This window comes from Solea solea, chromosome 6 (genome assembly GCF_958295425.1).
Source record: "Solea solea chromosome 6, fSolSol10.1, whole genome shotgun sequence".
Classification (NCBI taxonomy): Eukaryota; Metazoa; Chordata; class Actinopteri; order Pleuronectiformes; family Soleidae; genus Solea; species Solea solea.
In genome coordinates this window covers 17,086,177-17,109,085 of record NC_081139.1, presented here as the reverse complement: position 1 = coordinate 17,109,085, position 22,909 = coordinate 17,086,177, and the positions used below count along the sequence as shown (strand labels likewise).

Here is a 22,909-nt window from a genome sequence, read left to right as displayed (position 1 = left end):
TGCTGTCTCACAGTGGAGACAGCGATGCACAGAAGGGATCGTACCTGCTCTACAAGGCAGAGACCGAGGACTACTGGAGGTTCACGACCCATTGCTTGAGGCTCCTTGGATTAGGAGTAAATACACACAGACTTAGGCCTCACTGGGCAGGACAATGAGGGAGGACATTTCAGCTGTGACTTCAGTTAACCACACAGTGAGTATTTTTTGCTCTCAATGAAAACTATAACAAAATATCTACTTTGTTGATGTTGGGAAGCAGCGTGGGATCATGGGAAATGTCTGATTTGGTTCTCCTTCATGGTGAGAGCTTTGGCGGCAGAACCCAGAGAAGATATGATTTTCAATAATTATGAACCATTAATAACAAATACGCACATTAAAATGAAATCGTTTTTACGTGGCATGATAAACCTCGGAGTGCTCCAGTGAGTTTAGCAGGTGCGGAGATGGCGTTGACATTTCACAGCTCAGAAACAGCGTTGGAGTGGAACAGTGTAAAACGCTCCGAGATGGTCCGTAAGTGATTCTCAAATGTCTTTTGAATAACTTTATTTTCCACGCAGCCTACATTACTGTCAAATGCAATGTGTCTGAGCATCTGATATGTTTTTTTTTGGTTGTTTTTTTAAAGCAACAACTGCATTGTGTCTTTGCACTATTTTATTACTCTTAACTCAATCCAGAAAAATATGTTTGTTGCAGAATCATATGTGACAGGTGAGATAAATGAGCACGTCTCCAGACGTAACTAAATATATCACGTATATAAAATCCATAATAAAATTCACCAGCTACTCGGATTTAGCACGAGTACAAGACGGAACATGACCGAAACATTAAAATGATTAATGGCAGGGGAAGAAACATTGTGTTTATCTGAGGACAATATGATAAAAATGTGCACAGGCCTGGATCACATGCTCAAACCCGTCAGGTACAATGTAATATATATAATAAATCAGAGGTGAAAATATTGATTACAGTCATTTTGATACACTCGCCGCCATCCATGTCAAATACTATTTTACTGTAATAACACTCTGTTTCTGCATATCATCTTTCACAATAACACACAGAAGAATATTTTGTTACGGTTAAGGCAGGAGAGTCTACTGATACTCCCCTGCAGAACATAACCCCCCCCACTACAACAGCCTATGTGCAACTGAAGTCCTGAATATTGTCCATCAGTGGAAAGTAAAATTGTTCCACCTTCGAGAAGCAGAGGCAAAGAGGCCAAACAAGGAAACATGACATGAAAGTTAAAATTCCCCTCATAACTCTAAGTGACCTTTTGGATCAAGTGTATGGTGGCACTGTGATTATCAGAAGCAGGTCAGTGTGTGTGTGTGTGTGTGTGTGTGTGTGCGCTGCCACTGCTTCTGTCTGTGAGTTGTTTCTTTGCACTTTGACTCAAAGGTCAGGACAGGCAGTAAGGCCACAACTACGCTGTCAGCTGCAGGAGCAGCTATGTCATGCTAACCTTCCAAACCTTTGTAGGTGGGTTCCATCTAAAATAACTAAAACGGAACTAAAATGTCTCTCTGCAGATACAGCGGGTGAGAGGAGGAATGTGTGGACTGATGACACTTGATTTACAACATCAGGTTGTGCCTTGCTTTCCTTGTGTGTTGATGCACCACCCGCTCTTTAGTTCAAGCGACTAACCTCCAAACTTTCACTGAACAGTATGTGATGGAAACACAGATAAATGAGCATTTTGTTCGAGGGAATCTTTGAAAATGTGCCACAGGTTTGGGTTAGGGTTACTGGTGTTAACCCTAACACCGTTGATTGATGACATTATGAACAAAATATAAAGCACCGTACATTTTTATATTAGACGTTGTTTTGGGTATTCGATGTGTCACCATTTTGAAAGTGAGCTATGTTTATGTCACATTTAGCTTTCTCTGGCATCCTTACTTATTAGAACCTACATTTCTGTCTCATCTGCTGACATCTTTCTCTATCAGATGCATAATGAAAGACAACTCTTTGAATGCCAAAGACATAAACATCTCTAAGTACCTATTTGACCCTTGCATGGTCTTGTTAGCTTCAAAGGCCCCTTTGCTTGTGTTTTGTTTATGGCCCAGTGGAGCCATAACTCACTCGTGGTCCGTCCCCCAAAGCTCGTCCCTCTCTGCTTAACTATTCTCACCACGCAGCTTCCTGGGTCAGATCGCATGAACCTCCATGGTTCCCCTCCTGCAGATTTATTGGCTGACAGCTAATTTATCCATTATACGTTCCAAATTATAGGCTTCGGTCAGCAGGATGGCGGCAAGAGAACAAGGAAAAAGAGAAAAGGAGAATGAGAGGGAAAGACAAGCTGTCCTTCCCCTGTACCACCACATCTCTCAATGGATCCAAGGGATTGATCTCTCACTCTTGTGCAGGAGTGCAGGAGTGCTTGTGTTCAAAGAGTCTGGGAGTGAGGGCAACACCTACATCATGAAGTGTTAAGTACAGCACTGTCACAACAGGCTGACTGCAGGAGAGGAGGAAAAGCAAAGTCAGATATGGAGTTTTAGCCACTGAGACTCGACAGTCTTAGAAATAAAACGAGAGCTGCTGTCAGTGTGGGAGTAGAATTAAGATTGTCAGGGTTGGAAAATACCACAGGAATAGCCTTAAATACTGAAAGTGCTTCCTGGCACTGCATGAAAATCATCTTTAGACGAAATTCTAGTACAAATTCTCTGTACTAGAAGTCATTCAGTTTAATCCTGGATTTTGATCCAGACTACTATTCTGACTAATCGCTGGCTACAGATTGCTATGGAACACTGTATCAGCATTCATTTAACCAAAATCCACTTGCTGCATTGCCATGAAATAGGCCCACAGCACCACACATTCCTAGAGGATTTGGTTAGTTAAAAATGCATTTTAGGTTTTCAAGAGATGAGATAATCAATACTTACTCTTGTATGAAGCTAAGCTAAATAATGTTGGTCACCAACAAAGGTTTACACCATGAAACTCATTCTCCAATCCATAACTTGTTGTTTTTTCTTCATGGGACATGTTAAATATCATGTTTTAGCTGGGGCTGGTTGACATTCGTGTTTTGTTTTATTGTTTTATGTGCACAATTGCTTTAAAATACAAATTGTGATGTTCCTGAGGTCACTGGGTGTTTCAGGGCTTTCAACTTCAGACACCCTCGCTCAGGTGACCCAGCCAGGGTTGATCAAGCCTCCGCTTGTGCCCTCGCAGCATTCTCCCACGGATCAGCTCTCTTGATCCAGAGCCGTCTTGAGGCTTTCGCAGTAGTCTCTGTGTTGCTCTGGATGGCTTTCCTCCTCCTTTCTCCTGTGACACTGAGTGCAGTATGGCTCTGCAGAGGGACTGCCCTGCAAAACCTCTGCACCCTCACCTCTACAGGTAAGCACCTCGCCTTCCATTATTGTCTGTGGCCGTCGCTGACAAGGCCCTCATACTTCTGCCTCTTCCTTTCAAAGGCCTCCTTCATGCGGTCCTTCCAAGGCACTGGAAGTTCCAGCATGATGATGTTCTTAGTCCTCTCTGACACCAGTAATATGTCTGGTCTGAGGGTGGTCTTGGTTACATGCTGGGAGAAGTTAAGCTGCCTGCCCAAGTCCACCATCAGCTGCCAGTCTCATGCAGTGTTAAGTAGCCCAGTTGTTGCCTTGGGTGTCCTTGATGGTTTCTCCCCTTCACAAACAAAGCAGATTTTCTGCCTTGAGGGTTTTAATCTCCTGCAGCTGGGGACAGTACCACAGATAGTTTCTTTGATGGTCTTGAGAACTTGGTTGTGGCACGGTAGAGACCCTCTCCCAGAACCTTTGGGCAGCAGCTCAAGATATGCTCAAGGGTCCCCTTAAACTGGCACAGAGGGCAAGCAGGTGTTTCACTCAAGCCCCAGCAGTTGGAAGGGCTGGGAAGGACGTCATACCAGGCGTCTTGCCATGTCACTCCCACTGCTCTGCTGGATCTCTCCACCTTAATAGCTGCCCTTACCTCATCTTGGATGAGTTGCCTGAGCTCCCTTCCCCGAACCGTGTCAATCCGGGGATTTGCAAAGGTTCCTAATCCTGCCCTTCTTCTGGTCACTGCACCAACCAGGACACTGTGTTGCAGTCGCGACTCAACCTGCTTCACTGCAGACTCAGCCCTCCCCTTCCTTCCAGTTCTGACTTCTATTCCAGCCCCGGCAACCTTGGAGTCTCTGGACCCTGAGCTGCAGCACCTCCCTTGTACGCAAGAACTTGAACTCCTTCTCGACCTCAGTTTACAGGTGTTACTGTAGAGGGCGATACTGGTCAGACTCCTTGGTAGCCGCAGCCATCTCCTCAGATAGCAGCTGACTCTCCTTTGCAGTTCTGAAATGGTGGAGATTGGAAAGAGCAGAGGCCACAGGATCCTCGGTATAGGGATTCCATGCGGAATAATCCATGTCCTGAACTTCCCAGGAATTTCAACCATCTCTCTTCACAGGTGCTCTTGATGGATGCTAAATCCCTTGCCCAGGCTTTTTACTAAACAGCAAAAAGAGTAATTACATAATTACATCCTTTCTGGTATGCACAGACAACTGTAGTTCCGGCAGATGACTCAAAGCAATCTCTCTTGCATGTATTATTGAATTTATTGTTTGACTCTCTTCCGAGACTTTCCTTTTATTAGGTTTCTTTGCAGCATAGGCAGTTGTTGCTGGTGCTGTAGAACATGAACACAGAATAAGTGTAGTGGAACAGCCTACAGAAGCGCACTGTCTCTCTCCAAACTGCCCTGTGAATGGACAAATCCACAAATGTGTCTATGGAGATTTAGTTATCAGGCTGAAAACAAATCCCAGATGAGTTACAGAGGTGTTGTTCTCGCAAAGGTCACTTGATTTACATTGCACTGTAATGGGGGGACAACGTTTTTGGCAATAATTGGATTGTTTGTAATGAATAATTAGCTTAAATCAGCCTACAAAATGTATGTTAAATAAGGATATCTTAAAGCTATCAGAGAGAACACATAGATTCTCTTGTTCAAAAACGACATCAAGCATGATTGAACAGTGGCGACCGATAGGACTGCAAGGTGATGCCATGGTGACCCTAATGGACAGGTAGGTTCACTTTTTGTCTTTGTGATCTTTTGAGAGTATTTGTTGTTTTTAGGTATCACGTTGTCATTTGTATCCAAAAAAGTTAGCGCCCCCAAAAAGTACCGAATGTCACAGATGCTGCGCAGTGCTCGTGAATCCTTGTTCGTTGCACGTTCCTGTGCTCTGGAGGCGTAGCTTCAGGGGTCTGAAGGAAGGGGCTTGGACACAATTTAGCCTACTACTGTTTTTCCAGAATCTCCAACCGGACCTTCAAGTCTGTAATTTTGATAGAAATTAAGTTATCACAGGACAGAAATGTGTGTATGTACTGCATTTGTTTATAGTACTGTACTACAGTGTGGTTAAAAAAGGGTGTAGCTTGTTGGCGCGGTTATTGATCATTAGAATTTATTTAAATGTCAGGAGAGCATAAGGCAAGGCTGTAGTTCACATGCTGTATATGGATGGCTGGATATTTCCATTTAGATGCTCTTAACATTTACTATTGCCCTCTTACTTATTCATTATGATGTGTGTGTGTGTGTGTGTGTGTGTGCCATAAACGCAGCAATTCACATCCTGTCCGCATAATATGTTGGTGTCTAGACCTGGAGAGTAATTCTTCTTTACTGCCTATTGATTTAGAATACAACAAACAGCTTTAAATGTGACAAGAGGTTTGCTGTTGTGTAGAATGAACTGTGCTTATGACTCACAGTTTTGCTATGGCCTCCCACAGCAGCAGCAGCAGCAGCAGCAGTCATTTTCAGCCAACCATGCCGAGCTACATTTCAACTTTATGTTCGTCCAGCTGAAAGTCCGATCAATACAGCTTAAGTGGCCATCTCCAAAGAGCCTAATTCATTTAGCTGGTTTTGAGGGGCTGCGATAAATAAAAATGAATTATTTAGTGCAAAGACCAGAATCACTTTCTTTTTCTTTTTTTTTTGACATTATGCTGTCAGACATTCTGGAACCATACAGACCTGGAAAAAATACTATATAGCAGCTAATGCTTGGACAGACAGCAGCAGCTCAGACAGACATTTTTCCCATGTGGCCTAACAATCCATTATCATCATCATCATTATGGTCCTCACAACTAGCCTTTGCAGCTTCAAGATGAACATCCACACTGATGCACATCCACTCCACAGCAGTATCACCCCCCACACACACACACACACAAACACACACAGTTGGTGTAATTGCACCTTTATTTGTCTCCCATTCGCACTTATTACAACCCGAGCAAAGAGGTGGTCACATCACTGGAAATGGCCTCTGAAAGCCTGGGGCTGTTATAAACAAGACTCTTCAGTGCCATTAGGCTGAGTGTCTGTGGGAGGCAAAGAGGCCAGTGCTGCCATCATGGTGAGTAAAGTCAATTAGTGTACTTCATTAGAATGTAGTGAACTTGCAGAAAGGCCATCGCCTGATGAATACCGGGCATGGTTCCCTCTTTGTAATTTTTATTTAAATTATTTGGGATGTTTTTTTTTTTACCTATGAAGGGAAATTCCTCTCTGCATTAAATCCTTTACTAGAATAAGGACTGCGTGGATGGTAAATGGGTGGATGGAGGGCGGATGGCTATGAAATATATACTACACATGATTCATTTGGTCATAAGATAAGATGAATTTTATGTATCCCTCATCGTGTAAATTCACTTGTTACAGCAGCAAAAACACTTAAGACAGATGTGTGCAGACAGTAAAATTAGATAACACAAAACAAGCAAGGGATTAAAGAAAGGTAAAACAGAAAAAAGGATATAGTCTATGTGAATTGTGTACAGAAAAAGTTATGGACATTATATACAATGAATGAAGGCTAGAGAAATATTTCCCGTTGCAGGTGAATGAGTAATTAAATATAGTGAATATCATGTATACAGACTCAGCAAGAATATAAATACTTATAAATATTATGACTATTGCACAGGTTAATGCACTGGTGTACAGGCAGTAGGCACAAGATGGTGGAGGTAGTAGTGGTGGAGTAGTGTAAGTGAAGGTGGTTACAGTGCTACATTATGAGTTGTATACTCTGCTGTGGGTGCAGCAGTCTGCAGCTAAGTTAAGTGTTAAGTGCAGTTAAGTGTCACTTTAAATACTGTATGAGGAGGCCACCGTTGTTCTCTCTCTCTCTCTCTCGTGTACATCGTGTGTTACTATCGTATGTAATGCGATATTAACACAAATGAGGACAATACTTCAACATGCAATATATACCAAAAAGGTCATAAACCCTTTATTATAGTAGATAAGCCATACTTTGACACAGCTTGAGTATTAAACCCATATGGGAAATCTTTAAAATGTTTGAAATTTAAGTTTTGTCAAGATTCAGCAGTTTCTTCTACAGATTGTGTGAAAGTAGTCCTCCGGTTGCAAAACAAACTCCTCTTTTGAAGCCTTGATCTTTGCAATGTGAGGAACCTGTTAGATGATACTATTTGTCAATCACATTGGTGTCCACCCCTGTGTGCTGTGTTGTTGTTTTTTTGTTGTCTATTTCCGCTAAATGGAAAGACAATTTAAGAAATTACATCATGAGCTAAAAAGAAACTAGTGATTGAGATCATTAACTCCTCAGGAAAACCTTTCCTAAAAGAAGTAGGTGATTTTGACTTTCATTCAAACAAAGGGTATCACAGCGAGCAAGCTATATCCATTTTTTTTATTATTATTTTTTTTAAATATGGTCAATTGACTTGTGTCTGTTTTCTCAGTCCATGTAAACCTGTACACCAGGCTGTGACTCGTTGTCCTGCTCCTCCTACTGGAGCTCTGGAACCTCCCCTCCTCCTGATCAGCACACCTGCATGCAATCATCTCATCATCTTCACCTGGTTTCCACAGCATAAAAACCCCAGGTCTTCACACCACCTCAGTCTGACTGTCTGTTTATCAAGCCTGTGTCTCACTTTTGAACCGTGTGTTTGTTCATCTCTTTTGTCAACACCTTTTTGTTCTGTAATCCAGATTAATCTGCTCAGCCCCTCTGATCTACTTGTGTGTGTCAATAAATACATATTTGGTTTTTGATGTTCTGCATCAGCAGACTTTCACATTCAAAGACATGAAACCAGATCTTCAGTTCATTTAGTGAAACCTTGCAGGGAGATGATGCTGGACGTGACACACTTTTGTGTCACACTGAAAGTGCAATGGCTCTGTTTGAGTAAAGTTTTGCAGTGGGTGTTTGTGCAACACAGAAAGTTTTTATGGTGTCGTGGGGAGCAAATGTTGCAAACTGTTCATTGATACATCTAATCAGCCAATCACATGGCCACCAGTTCAATGCATTTGGACATGTAGTCATGGTCAAGACGACCTGCTGAAGCAGGAGTCAGAAGGGAGATGGTTGTCAGTTCCCAGAAGGGCTGGTCTGATCATTTCAAAAACTGCTGATATACTGGGATTTCCATGCACAAAACCATCCGATTCTAGAGTTTACAGAGTGGTCTGAAAATAAAGAGTGCCTGGTTAGCGGTCAGAAGGGAATGGCAGAATGGTTTGAAATGATAACAAAAAGGCAACAGAAACTCAACTAACCACTCACATGCATGTTGAAGCCGATGGGCTACAGCTGCAGCGGTGACACACCTGCCAGGTATCCTTTGTACCCAGTGAAAGTGGCCAATGATGATTAATCATGGTTCCCTGTAAGGAGACCCTGGCACCAATAAGTGCGAGAACCCCCTGATGGAAAGAAAAATGCCTCTTAAGCATCAGCACTTCAGCATAGATCTGGTTTCTCAGCTTCTTAACACTCTGCACTGGCTTCTATTTTAGTTTAGCATATAAAGGCTCTGCAGCATCTTTTTGAAGAGGCTTTCTGATTGGACGTGTTTTTTTTAATACTCCTCTCAGACGCTTGTTTTCACTTCGTTAAACACTATTTTCTGTGCGCCTGACGGATTAAGATTAAGTCAACTACACAATCTCTTTTTCGGCACGCAAATCTTTTATCACTCTTCTGATTCCAGCCGGCAGCTTTACAGCTTGTCTTCTAGTGCCAAACATAGATGTCACCACTTTTATGTAACGTGTCATGTTTTGAATAAATGTCTCCACTTGCCATGTTTGACAGGCCTGGTAGTCAATCTGATAGGCAGTGACACAAATAGACATATACTGTAGATAGGCTAAATCAGAGCAGACATATTCCACTGACTGTCTCTTTTTTTTTTTTTTTTTTTTCTTTTACCTCTGTGTCATTCTGACAGAAGTGAGAACTCAAATAACCCCCACGTCCTGAGGTCGGTGCCCGCTGAGCGTGCCACCCCCACAATGGACTGCACAAAAATCCACTCCTCTAACCCACTGGAGTCAATTCAGTCTGTACTTTTTTTTTTTTTTCTCCACTGACCATTTCAGAGCATTACATGGTATTTCTCACTGTCCCCACTCGGCCGAGCGGTGCTTGTGAAGCCTGTCTGGAGGTCTCCTGTGGTGGAGTCTCCCTGCTGTGTCCATTTTTAGGTGCTCCGGGTGTTTTTTGAAGTAGTGGAGAAATGTATGTCCCACCCTCCCAGACTTCTCCAGTCTGCCAACACTCACGCAGTGTCTTACCCAAAGCTGGTGTTTGCCATTTTGTCAGAGTTGCTCAATGTTTGACCACACTGTGCCAAAAAAAACACGACATTGATATCAGCCTCCAACTGACCCTGGACCTGAGATTCACCTACAGAGACGCTAGAGCTGCATCTCCACCATATATTACAGTGCAGTTGAACTCGCCTCGGCACGGTTTGGATTGGTAAACCCTGAGTGATCTGGCTTAACCACTGCAGGGTGTGTTCGCCAGATGACAATAGTCATGTAAACAGCATGACATCAGAAAGTGTAGCCCGCAAATAAAGTCAACAAAAGAACACAACACAGTAAACACTGGTGCATGTTGTCATCATTTGTCAAACGGCACGGACTGGACGAAATACAAAAGTGCCTTGGATTTTCTTTCTGTTGCAATGTGTTGCATTTAAAGTGGCATGTTTTTGTGTTTTTCCTTTCCTATTTCCTTTTTCCGTTGTTACTCGGAATTGACAGTTCTCCCATAGTCCATGAGTGCTCCAATAAAACGAGTGCCAAAAAAGCAGGGTGGTACAGCTCAGTTACTTTGGTGCCCCTCAATCAAAATGCAAATAACTGTCATGAATCATGCACAGGGTTAGAGTGGGTTTCTAGCAGCTTGTTTTTATGCTGATTTTCGTATGTGTGCATCAAATAATACAGAAACTGCGAATAAGTGCAATGGAAAAATATTCAGTGATTACAGGATGAAGTTTAGTGAGGAAAACACAAGATTCTTTCATGCAAAGAATTCTACAGTAATAGACTGAAAACACAACCATGTATCAACAGCTATTTATGTCCTCCAGTTGCACCTTCTTATACCAACAACACAGATTTCTCAACATTTTGTCAAAATTTGTGACGTATTTAAATGGAAACCTTACTGACAAACCTTTTTAAAACAAACACATAAAGAACACCCATTTGTCATCTTATTTATATAATGCACGCATACTTGCAGGCCTTGGAATTCACCTCAAGATCCAAAGCTGTTATTTACATGCTGCATATTCTAGATCATTCTGATAAAAAAAAAAAGATGCTGCTGTTTTTCCCCCCCACCTGTGAGAAATGAGACACTTGGGGAGTTGATCTGATGTCTGTGGTTTCTCAAGATGTGTGATAAATGTGTCACAGGTTAAAACCCAGCAGCAGCATTAGTCACCACCAACATTAAGATTGGGAGAATATAGTGGGGAAAACAAGATGGCTATGTCTTCTCTTGCCCATTCATAGGCAGCATTGTTCTGAATTTCTCCTCCGAGTGAAGCAGAGTTAGACAGACGAGGCTCATCCAGAGCAGACAGCACTGGACGCACGTGGAGGTCACAGTGTCTGTGTGTGTGTGTGTGTGTGTGTGTGTGTGTGTGTGTGTGTGTGTGTGTGTGTGTGTGTGTTCGTGTGTTCTCAGGCCATTACAGAACAATGTAAGAGCCTGCATTCACACGCAGCAGCAGAACGACTCGGCCTGCATTCTGATTTCAGGGACATGTGTTTGCCCTGACTTGGAAACTAAACACTACCCTCTATTGGATGACACGGAGACTGCGTGTGACGGCGCCATGACCCAATCACAGAGGACGTGACACAGAGGACATCAGTCCTGCTCAACCACATAGTGTTTTTCAAACCCCTCCTATACGCAAACGGAGAGACGGACGCCTGTGTTATAATGACTTTAATAAGATTTGATTTGTTTCTTCTATTTAATCCTGTCAGAGTCACAGAGTGTGTCCAGCACTGAAGAGCTCCCACTTAGCATGATGACTCGAGACAATTAGTGAGATTTGTTCTGCGCTGCTGCTGCTGCTGCTGCTGCTGACCCCACTTCAATTTAGAGGTTATTCTGTTGAGGCGGGAGGTGATGCATGAAACTCAAGAATAATGTCATACACATGCTGAGTGGAATTTAAGTGAGGTCCAGAGAGAGGGAGAGAGTTTAATTTCATAGTTATTTTACTGACTAGTTTAATCAGAGACACCGCCGCTTTGACCCCAGCTGCTTTACAAACTAACACAAAACTGCATTAAGTCATGCACTGAAAACTGGACCTTTTTTTTTTTTTTTTTTTTTTTTAAATACATGCAAAGCATTTGGGAATTTAATTTCTGTCACATGTAAATGTTCAAGTGAACCCTAACTGGCCTCGGCACATGTAGTTCCCAGAAATAGTAAAGAAAATGGTACAGTTTCAGTAAGTAATGTCAATCTTTTTTAAATAGGCGCTATATATTGTATTTTCAATAGAACCACCTAATTTAAGTCTGTACTTGACTTTTCACAACCTGAAGGTACAAATGTTTGGTTTGTTTCATCTTTGTCTTCACTTGTTTCAGACGACATACAAAACAAATGGATTAAGTTAAGCAATAAACAACTTATTTATGATTTAAAAATGATCTATTATTAAAAAAAACATACAGGTTTGAGACCTTTCTGTGAGGAGGGTTTTGAACCCAGGACTCAGGTTTACCAGCTAACCTAATGAGGGTGACATGATTTTAAGTCCTTTCCAGGCCATAAATAATCCATTATGAAACCAAAGCTGCGGCCGTATAACATCGGCCATGATTGGCCTGCGAGCCGGACTTTGGACATGCCTGCGCTGGACAGATCGCCAATCCATCGCAGGGCCACATAGAGACACAACCATCCACTCTCACACTCACCTACAGTTGATAAGAGTGTCCTATTTATCAAATGCCCATATTGCATATTTTTGTGGGAGGGACTTTTACAGTTAATTTTGGCTTTTTACAAAGATGAGAGACCTTTTTCTTCATCACTGCAGATATAACCGTTGATTGGTGTATTTGCCTGTACCAAACTTTATCCCAATTGCAAATGCAGTCATGACACACGAGGAGTAACTTTACACTGTACCAAATACAGTATAAACAGCTTTTATCACAAGTCTGACGAGTCACATGCCCATTTTGGTCACTGATGCTGCCAATAAAACTCCATGAAGCCCTTAAATTTATGAAGTCGAGGTCGGATTAATAATCATTAGGTGTCAAGTGGCTTATAATACCCCTCGTGACCTGGCATTTTTCTTCCCTGGAGACGAGTCTTCAAAGCCTGCCATTTACACAGTGTTGCACAGTGGATTAATGCAGTCCACTTATTTCCCTTGAGAGCCTGGGCAAATTTCAGCAGTCAAACGACAGCAGTGACAGACTGCGTATTATAAATTGGCCAACAGGAACAGCTCTTTGAGCTGCGTTGTACAAAGGGACAAGAAAAGTCACCGGTATCTAATGGGCAAAGGTTCAGCCACAATGAAGAAAACCGTTTAACAGTTGGTGAGCTTTTCCAAACGGTGCCCTCTAAAAATCTTAAAGTCACATTACCTGCCTTCATTCATTTTCATCCACCTTTTTCTTGGGTCTCTCCATGTGACATGGGAAAGATCTGACAACACTCACACTCATGGCTTTATGACTTTATTACTGAAAGAAAATCTTTGGAAAAAAAAAACTCCTTGACTTTTCTATTTGTAATGCAAATAATGCATGCGAGTGCTTTTTAATTTTACCATCTCTGCCTGGGAAAGTAGTGTTTACAGTAAACTACAAGAAAACGAACATGGGAGGAATCGAGACGAAGCTGTAACTATGATTACATTAAAACGATGAAAGTGTGGTTCTATAAATGACTGGATTATTGGACCGAGACATGGATGGTCATTCTGACTGAACACAACAGAAAACAGACTTGAGCTGCACCACATAATGTTCACCACAAAATCTACGCCCGTCTACTACAGGTGTCTCTCAGCGTTAAGACAGCCCTTTTGACTGGAAATTAAGTATGTAAATTGCTTCCTGCACTGATGTCCATAGAGGAAAATCAGCACATTTAGCTCGAGGGGACACAGGAGCTCCTGGTCCACTTCAATTTGAAGAAAGTCTGTTACTTTGGTAAATCTGAACAATGGATTTCAACACCAAAGTGAAAATATAGTTTGAATGTACCGATAGAGGCAGCAGCGGATCAACACCAGTGTGCGCTGATGAAAAATTGCTGGATTTCTCAAGGGACTTTGGTGCCGGATGTTAATGGTTCTAACATTATTTGTTGTTAATATGGGTCACAATTTTTTATTTATAAATAGTAGTTATATAACTGTTAAATTACACCGTGGATCTGCTGCTTACTGCAATCAACTACAACAATAAAATAGATTAAAGAACAGATGGTTCATTCTGAACCATTTAAGTAACCTTTTTTAACTATTTATTCTTCGTTGTTTGACAAACATTACTAGGCCACAACATTAAAGTCAATTGTTTGCCAATATATCCTTTAAATGTAGATGTAGTGCATCGAGTTGTGACCACCACACAAACACATTTGAGGACACTGTAAACACTACGAAGAGAAGAAATGAGCTGCAGTATGCAAGTAAACAAGACCACCACACATAAAAATGTTAACATTTATTGCTGATTCTGAATACCTCATCGAAAGCAAAAGCATTCAGAGTATACACAGAAATTATACAATTATATATGGTTTCACAAAGGCAGTGAACACATACTGTATTACAATCTACAAAAAATCTACTTTACAGAAATTTAAAATCCTAAATATCAAAAAGTACAGCTGCAGAAACAGGTGTAGAACTGGAACCAGAAAACTGCTCTGGATATTGGTGAAACAACATGGTGACATCACAATATAAAGAAAGCAGAGGTCATCTTTGTACTTTACAGCTGGTTTTGGAAACTACAACTGGCAGACAAAACAAACATAACTCCAAAACAACTTCTGAATTGAAATGATCATATAAATTATGGTGGTTTTATGCATCCAAAATATATAATTTTACAGAGTACACCTCTACAGGTAGAATGTCATAGTATTGTTCAGTGGGACTGGTAGTGTATCCTTGCAAAAGAATATGGTTAAAATAATATAAGGGCACCATGGAAAGTAAATACTCTCCCATCACACAATGATGGGTAAGTACATTTTTAAAACAATCAGCCTGTTGGAGTAACAACATAGTCATGAGGGGGTGTTAGGTTTGGATAATTGCTTGACTAAGGAATTTTTTTTACATGTGCTTCAGTCAGGAACAGAAATGGTGGTTAGCTCATATTTAAACGATTTGATAAATAATGAGGGCTGGTATGGCTCTGTTCTGACCCTGGTAGTGTGGAACACTGGGCTTAAAGGGTACAAAACCTAGACCACCAATCCTGGAACAGTGTCCAAATGGCTGGAGAGAGTGGCATTAGAACCAGAAGCACTCAAAGCAACTCCATAGAAAATGCAAAAATAAATCCAGCCAACAGACTCAAGGCTGCTTAAACCAACCCCTTTTAAGGGAAACTTAAAAATTCAAGATATGAAGATCAATAAAATATTCCAGTAAAAAAAAAAAAAAGCCTTCAAACAAAAATGTTTTTCTATGCCCACATCAATGCCAGGTAGCCATTTTGGAGGAGTGTCCAAAAAAGGGACGAGGCGTTCGTCTTGTGTCAGAGGAGCAGTTGTCCTCGTTTCCAGTGACAGTCATGCTGGATTCAAGGACAAGCTGGTTTGTGGTCACATGAGGCAGCAGGAGGACCTGGTTTTAGTCTAGTCCTGCTCCATAGGCTCCTCGGTGGTCCCAGTGTTCGAGGTGGCACTTTCCATGGCGGCCTCTGTGGGAGGTTCAGTCGTACTGCTGGAGGGAGCGAGACCTACGTCTTCTCTGCCTGCTTCTGCACCATCCTCTATGCTACAGCTGCTACCGCTGCTGCTGCTACTACTACTGCTGCTGCTGCTGACTGGGTCACTGTTACTCTCCTCACTGTCCCTGCTGGTCTCGGGGCTCTCCAGGACGCCTGCAGGTGCCTGCTGTTCAGTCTGATCCATGTCATTGGCCTCATCCTGGGAGCCACACGGTACCTCCCTCTCAGCCTGCTCCAGTTCCTCACCGGAGCCAGAACACACTTCAGCTTGTGTGCTGCTCGTTGGCTCTGTTCGGAGAGAGAGAAAAAATGGAAACATTTTCAATCACAACAGAATGGGAGGTGTTTTTAACACACCGATAGGCTCAATAAAAACTGTCTGTCATCCAAGTCAGAGCTTATCAAAACCCAAACAAATAAATGGCATTAGACAGGTATTTATTTATCTGAAGTCTGACATTATGTTAAACATCAGCTTTGGGTTATATTTGTACAATATTTAATTGTTTGTGGTGTCAAATAGCGAACGATCATTGAATTGCATTAGGGCTAAACACAAAAATCAAAATGAGCAAAATCGCAAAGGATGCTATTTAAAACTTGTGACGGTAAATACAAATGTGATGAAACATTGTTTGTAATTTTAAATCTCATCCTGACAATTAAAAGTAAAATGGTTTATTTTCTCCTAATCGTTCAGCTCGAATAGGCATCCAGAAATTGAGTGCCTAAAACCTATGTAAAGAAGCACCATTTACACGGCAGCGTATAAGGGCAAACTTTTTGAGAACCCCTGTGCAAACTGACTGTGGTAAACTCTTGTAAACAAATATACCATCTGAGACAACATCGCATACAAAACAACAACCATTGAAACACATTTGGTAAATAAATAAAACCTGCCTTGGTCTTCAGTGGCAGCAGCACTGCTGGAAGCTTCATTCTCCTTGCTGTACCCAACCTTCTCCTCCTCCTCTTCATCCTCCTCCTCTTCCTCTTGGACCATGGCTTCTGCCTCTTTAGAGAGGCAAGAGGCGTGCGAGGGCCTCGGCGAGTCCACTTCCTGCTCTTCCTCTTCATCATCCTCATCCTCCTCATCTTCATCTTCCTTGGTGAACTTCAATCTCTTCACCTCCAGCTGCTCAGCTTCCATGTCCTCTTCTGTGTCTGGGTGTTTGTTCTTCACGGAGCTGCCCAGGGAGGATTCTGAGGCAGAAACCTCACTGAAAACACAGCAGAAGCAGGAAATACAACATTGATTCCAATGGTTTCATTTGTTCTGAACATAAATTGAATTTCAGGTGTGTTGTGGCTTCTGACATACCTGGTGTCTTCCTCTCCACCTTGCTCTGGATTGAGGTCTTTGCCATCTGTGCTGTCGGGCAGACCATTAGCAGCTAGTGAGGTAGCCAGAGACAACTTCGGTCGATTCAGCGGTCGGGGAGTTCCTGGACCGTTAACTTTCCTGAAGGACAGCAAAAATAGAAAATTAGTACATAAAGGTTTTGCCCCTAAAGCAGAACCTGCATTTTCCATGGCAACTGAATGCTAATCACTGAGAACGATCGTGTGAGGTTTGGTATGTGGGAGCATCACCTGTTAAACCTCATTTCTCCTCTTTCGCCTTCTTCAACAAAGTCATTTTTGCAGTGTAAAAGTAACACCAATTACCGAAGACACAATCAGGATTTGTGTTAAATTTAACTCATTCAATGTTAACATAACAAACTATGGGTTAAATATAAAAAGTTAAATTGACTCTTTCAGAATTTTAGTGTTAGTTTGACTACGTTACTGTGTATTGTTGGATGGGAGGATGGCGACCGGTGGTCTCAGCTAATCTGCACTAACACATTTAGCCACCTTATTTACTCTGTAACTACCGATGGTGAAGCTGTAAACAACGTGAAATGCTCCAATGCATATCACTATTTACAAAGCAATAAGGTCCTTTATGTTGTGTTGAAGGATGTGGGATAGAATCTTATTTATTTTAAAGGCAGACAGAGAGCCATGTCAGAGACTTAGCATCTCACATCACCTAAACTGGGTTTTATTTAAACATCAGTTAAAATGCAAACTGCAGGATTCCAATTCAGCTGCCACCACCACTGTGTTTTACCACTGGAAAGAACTAGCTTCTTCCACATCTGTTCCTGATGTTCAGGACTAGTGATTCCAAGTATAATGTGGATATACATATTACAATCAAGGAATAAACCCCCAATCCAACCTTTCTGTAAAGGCAGATGTGTTTCCAGGAAGCATCACTCCATTCATTCTATTGACGGCACTGCATCCATTTTTCCTGCACAAAACCAAAACGCTTAGTACACTGGAGAACAATCATTCCCAAACGTACACATTTAAGTTACTGTATTATTATGACACTTACTCAGAGTTTGGATGTACACAGCTGACCACCATTACGTTCTAGAACAAAACAGGAATTGCTAAAATGAGTCACTGAAAGTGTCAGACTGACATGCAAATAATAATAAAGACATAAATGACGATTATACGTACCTTCTCCACTCCCCGAAGAAACTTATCTGTTCCTGTGTAGTTCCTCTTGGGTTCTGTCAGCAGCTCACACAGGCGCTGAATGGTAAATGGGATTCTAAAAATAAAAGTGCAGCAAAATTAATGTGCAGCAACAAAAAAAAAAAAAAAAATCGTTCAGCAATCCTGTTAAAATATCCCAACTTCTATTCATTCTGCGATTTAGTTAATACTAGAGTTTTAGTGACAGTGTGGGAGGGAGATCTACCATAGGCCAAGAATTTCCACAATCTACACCCCTGCAACACATCCAAATAACTAGAATGTGCAACTCGCATCCCCTTCTGACTGCTGTTCCAACACTTTGTATTTGGTATATGATATACACATTTCATTTTGTGCCTTATTGCATACATGCTTCACTCGTATTGCAAAGCTTAGAGCTGAGAGACCACATTAACGGCCAAATGTGTACTTATATTTTAGGTTTTCTTCCCTCATGAAATGTGGTGTGATGACACAACAGACCTCATACTCACTGATAGTTACTTTTGTGGTTATCCAATCTCAGGTCTGTAGTCCAGGCTCATTTTCTATTAACCGTGGGTGCGTTCAAACTGAACAGTTTGCTTTGTTGGAGCGCATGGTGGATACACTGTATTTTTAAGCTGGTTCCGATTATGTTCACAAAGGCATACCTCAAACTGAACAAAGTACTGTAAACAAAAGTCATGGTTTTAACAGACAATTAAGCAGGTAAAAAGGCGAATCCCTTGCATTTCCTACATCATGGCGCATCGGTAAACTATAGCAGATGGGCGGAAAGGAAGTTCCATAAAAGACGGACAAGGAAAATATGCCTGACTGGCTCTGACGAAAACCTACCACAACCAAACCTTTTGTTGCTTTCAGACACATTTTACTAATATTTTTTTCATTCCAAGCTACACCTCAATCATGTCTGGGACTTCACACGCATCAACCCCAACAAACCACAACAGGGACAGAAATGCTCTAGGTCTGGTTCAATTGGTCTAAACAAGGCTGGTGTGAGTGTACCCTCAGAGTGGACCAAAAAAACTCAAGTGGGCTTGGTTGAAACTATTAGTCTTAAGTGTGAGATGAATAATATTGACAAACCTGAGCAGACATTGGAAGTGACGCTCCGTGCATATAGTCAATCGTTTTGGAACTATTAATTACATCTATTGAATGAGTATTATCCGTCTGTGTGTGTGTGTGCGCGTGCCAGGGTTTTTGTGTTGACATGAGCAAGAGAGTGCAGAGCCAAGAGGAGCTGAGTGAATCATTCATGATGGATGTAAATAGCATGGGTCAGTTAGGACAAATATGAGATCCAATCACTCAGACTACATTTGAAGGTGGTGTGGGACACATGTGGTAACATTCATTTAGTAGTGTAAATGCAACGTTCCTGAGCCAGTGTGCAGAAGACAACTGCATCCCCAGCTGATGTCCTCGAACCTTCTGTTCCATAATGAACCAAAAGGTATTTTTACACTAAGTGCCATACATAGACCTACTTGTGGCCACTTCCACAATAACAATAGTAGCATATGTCAACACATGCATATTGACAATGAACAATGTGACTTTTTCCTCTCTCCCTGCATCACAGCTATGGTGCATTGCCTGAATGGACACAGATGGACAACAAATGCTACTTTGGAAATTAAAATCAGTTTTGGGTCAGGGCCTGTCACATTGGCTCAGCTTTTTATTTTAATGGTCGTTTACACAGCACACCCCTGTAATTATGGAAAAAGAGTATTGACCACACAATAGTGCGTCAGGGAAACTCAATGGAGGTGGCTATTACAACAGCATCAAAGGCTTAACAAATAAAGTCCAAAGAGAAATATTGTGACAGAACATTATCATTTGGCCCTTATGAATCAAAATGTGTTTGAATGTAGTACCAACAAACTAAATCTGACCACAATTGGACACAGGACAGAAATGCAGGACACATTCAGACACACTCAGAGCTGTCCACATGTGACAGAATCCCTTAGGACAGATGTGAATACCAAGTATGACCAGGGCCACGAGGGTGAATTTATTTAACTGGACACCTACCCATTGTATCCATTCACAATCTTCAGAATTCTCTCCTTCATATCATCAAATGGAATTGACTCCACATTGGGATTTGCAGGACCTCTTTGTTCAGGCGCTGAGGCTCTGAAGTCATCCATCACGTTCTCTAACTTAAATAGGAAGTAGCTTTTAAATTGAGACCATTGAACCCTGGAGGAAAATGAGGAAACTTGTAAATAATTAGGCTTGTCACATTGAAAATAGGACATTAAAATATAAATACAGTGTAGGCCTTAAAAAATACATAATAATTGGTATCATAAGCACACAATAAATTAAAATAAGGGTAACTTCCATGCATGCATGCATGCTGACAATTCTTTAACGGCTACTACTTGAGGCATACAATTGTCAGTTACAACTTCCTACCACATGAAATGCAGATTAAATACAGTGTGCACTGCAGTAGTTGAAGTAGTAGTAATGACAAGGCCTGTAATGTTCACTTACATGGTCTCTCCAGTCTTGGCAACATGACATAGAAATTGTTCCAGAAGAGGGCATGCCTCCTTCTTCGATTTTTTATCAAAGTCTGAGGAGAGAGGGAGAAAAACTATTTACATTATATCACAGCCATATCAGACATCATAAGGCTTTGCTTCGACCTAGTTTCCACAACAGTTTAGATAACTGTGCCATAAAGCCTCGAATGTTTTGAGCAGTAGTCATCTACATAAACTAAATATTGTTTGTATGAAGGAGTCCACGATACGTATTTTTTTTTTTTTAAACATAACGAAGAGGAGTAGTGCTGCTAAAACTAAAGCTGTATGTCGGCTAGCTGTTTAGCAATGACTAGCTCAAATCCAGCACACTGGCTAGCACACAGCCGCATCCGCGTCGCCGGCAAAGTGTTTTATCACGAGCCGGTGACAATAACCAGTTCTATAAATTGAGCCGAACACGCAAATGAGCGAAAAAAGTGAAACAGGGCCCAAACGCCGGGTAAATATGTACTTTTTGAAGGACAGAATAAAGAGGAACATCATGTTTTAGTTAGCTTTCTGGCCGAGCTAACATATTGAACAGGCAGCTATTTCCGTCAAACCGCTTGTGATGTTAGCATTAGCTCGAACTAGCGCTGAGAAGTAGAAAGCTAGCGACATTAGCCCGTGAGGACAAGCCGTTCATTTCGTGTCATATCACAAATGCGGGATACACGGACAACACACAACACCCAGATATATACACGAATCAAATAAGTAACGTGTATAAACCTCTGAGCGCCTCTTGGAGCGAGTCAATTTCCATCACGTCGTTACCCTCTGTCAGTCCCGTGGATGTATAAAGCAGACTGGCGGCTAGCTGCTGCAGCTAAGCTAAGATCTCACAGGGAAAGAGGAGGGAGTATTTTAATATGGCGCCGTGAGGTCACTGCCTGTTCAGCAGCAACAGCAAGCACTTCTATGCATGTGCAGTATATTTCATACATTGTAGATATCATTTCCATGTTTATTTACTTATGATTATATGGCGTTTTGATCATAATATAACATGTCTTAATGCCTGTATTACACGTTATTTTTTTTTTCCCACAAATGCCTCTATTTTGTCATCTCCCTTTCTGGTGGAAAATGCCTAAACAAGATACCATGAAAGCAAAGTCACAAGTCCAGGACGCCAAATATCTAAATAGTCAAAAGAAAAATAGCAATATAAAATAAATACATTGACACACACAATGGAGTCTGAGCAGCAACAATCAGTTATAATAGTTTCAAGCTTTTCCTTTTATGTAATGTTGTCCTTTATATGTATGATGTTATCAAATTGGGGCTGTGATGTCACAATTTTTATTATAATAATAATCTGAATGAAAACAGTAGGGGCTCCATCACTGCTGGTACTTTGCTTTGCCTGTGTTGGCCTCCAGTCAGCAGCTTGGTGCCCGAATAAGAATAAACAAAATCTCAGCAAAAACAAGAGTGCTTTCAAATATCAAAAAACTCACTCATATGTGAATAAAATCCAAATAATTATGAGAGTATATCTGAAAATAGATTTTCTTTAAACTTTGTCTTCTTTCATCTTTGAGTGGTTTTATTTAGGTCTACCTTGCATTATATTTGAATATAATGTGTTATATCTACTACAGGTCACTACAAATACTCCCCTATAACTTGAAGTTTATACATGCGCAACATAGTTCATTTATCCTCTAACTGTTGATAGATCCACTGGTGGGAGACTATTAAATATTTAAGGGGGGGGGGGGACATGAAATATCTTCCAGAACAACTTTTTTATGTAAAATATTTTGCAACTTTAATGTAATGACTCGTTTGGAAGAATGACAAACAGATGGAAGAAACGACAAAGGACATTTTGGAGAAGGGACAAAATTTCTTGTTTGGGTGAAAATGCAGTCTGACATGTTTTAATTCTGTGCCTTTTACAAAGAAAGTAGTGTCTATAGTCCATTTCCACTATAGCTATACTGATTATGATGTGAAACATATACAGGTTAAAACACTGGATGCTGCAGATAGCTACAGAAATGTGTCGTACATGTATAGGCCAAATGTAGAAATTGTAAGCAGCCTAATTTGTCTCCATTTCCCCTCGTTTTCTCCCTCCCTCTCGTCCTTCCTGTTACAGTATGTGTCTGTTTGGCTGAACTCCCGCACCACGCACCTGCAGTTCATCACCACTGACTGCCATCTGCACCATAAATACCCCATCTCCACCTCCAGATTGTTGTACAGCCCACAGAGGTAACATCACGGCCAAACTCTGCTCTTGCTTGTCTTTTTCATTTTTTTTCGCCTCGCCTCATTTGCCCTCTCCTCTTCTGCCGTAGGTCACCTTCCTGTCCCGCTTTGCTCTGATTTCCACACAGGTGTCACAAACTTGCATCTTGAAGGAAAAAGGCTGGAAAGCAAAATTGCAAATTGATCGTGACACAATCTGTAGGAATGAGGCGGACCTACAGCATACGACG

At 41.4% G+C, this 22,909-nt stretch overlaps 1 protein-coding gene and 1 long non-coding RNA gene across 2 annotated transcripts; one reads left to right on the top strand and one right to left on the bottom strand.

Annotated features, from left to right (window-relative positions):
* Window positions 1-14,088: 14,088 nt before the first annotated feature.
* On the bottom strand, window positions 14,089-21,340 carry ppp4r2b (protein phosphatase 4, regulatory subunit 2b). The gene is made up of 9 exons (XM_058631465.1): window positions 21,186-21,340; window positions 20,419-20,500; window positions 19,948-20,118; window positions 17,872-17,965; window positions 17,741-17,778; window positions 17,579-17,653; window positions 16,670-16,810; window positions 16,249-16,568; window positions 14,089-15,633 (listed from the first exon to the last, which is right to left on the bottom strand). The coding sequence occupies exons 1-9, from the start codon at window positions 21,217-21,219 to the stop codon at window positions 15,251-15,253; spliced, it is 1,338 nt and encodes a 445-aa protein (XP_058487448.1). The 5' UTR covers window positions 21,220-21,340; the 3' UTR covers window positions 14,089-15,250.
* On the top strand, window positions 20,457-22,908 carry LOC131460724 (uncharacterized). Its single transcript, XR_009240406.1, has 3 exons — window positions 20,457-20,913; window positions 22,567-22,682; window positions 22,769-22,908. It is a non-coding gene; the product is annotated as an uncharacterized LOC131460724 (long non-coding RNA).
* Window position 22,909: the final 1 nt, after the last annotated feature.

What these genes read in the sequence shown, in the direction of transcription:
- ppp4r2b (XM_058631465.1), bottom strand. Translation starts at nt 21,219, where the DNA reads ATGGAAATTGACTCGCTCCAAGAGGCGCTCAGAG. An exon ending in TTCTTCGGGGAGTGGAGAAG is followed by an intron (nt 17,779 to 17,871) that starts GTACGTATAATC and finishes GTTTTGTTCTAG; the next exon opens with AACGTAATGGTGGTCAGCTG. An exon ending in TGCTGCCACTGAAGACCAAG is followed by an intron (nt 15,634 to 16,248) that starts GCAGGTTTTATT and finishes CTCTCCGAACAG; the next exon opens with AGCCAACGAGCAGCACACAA.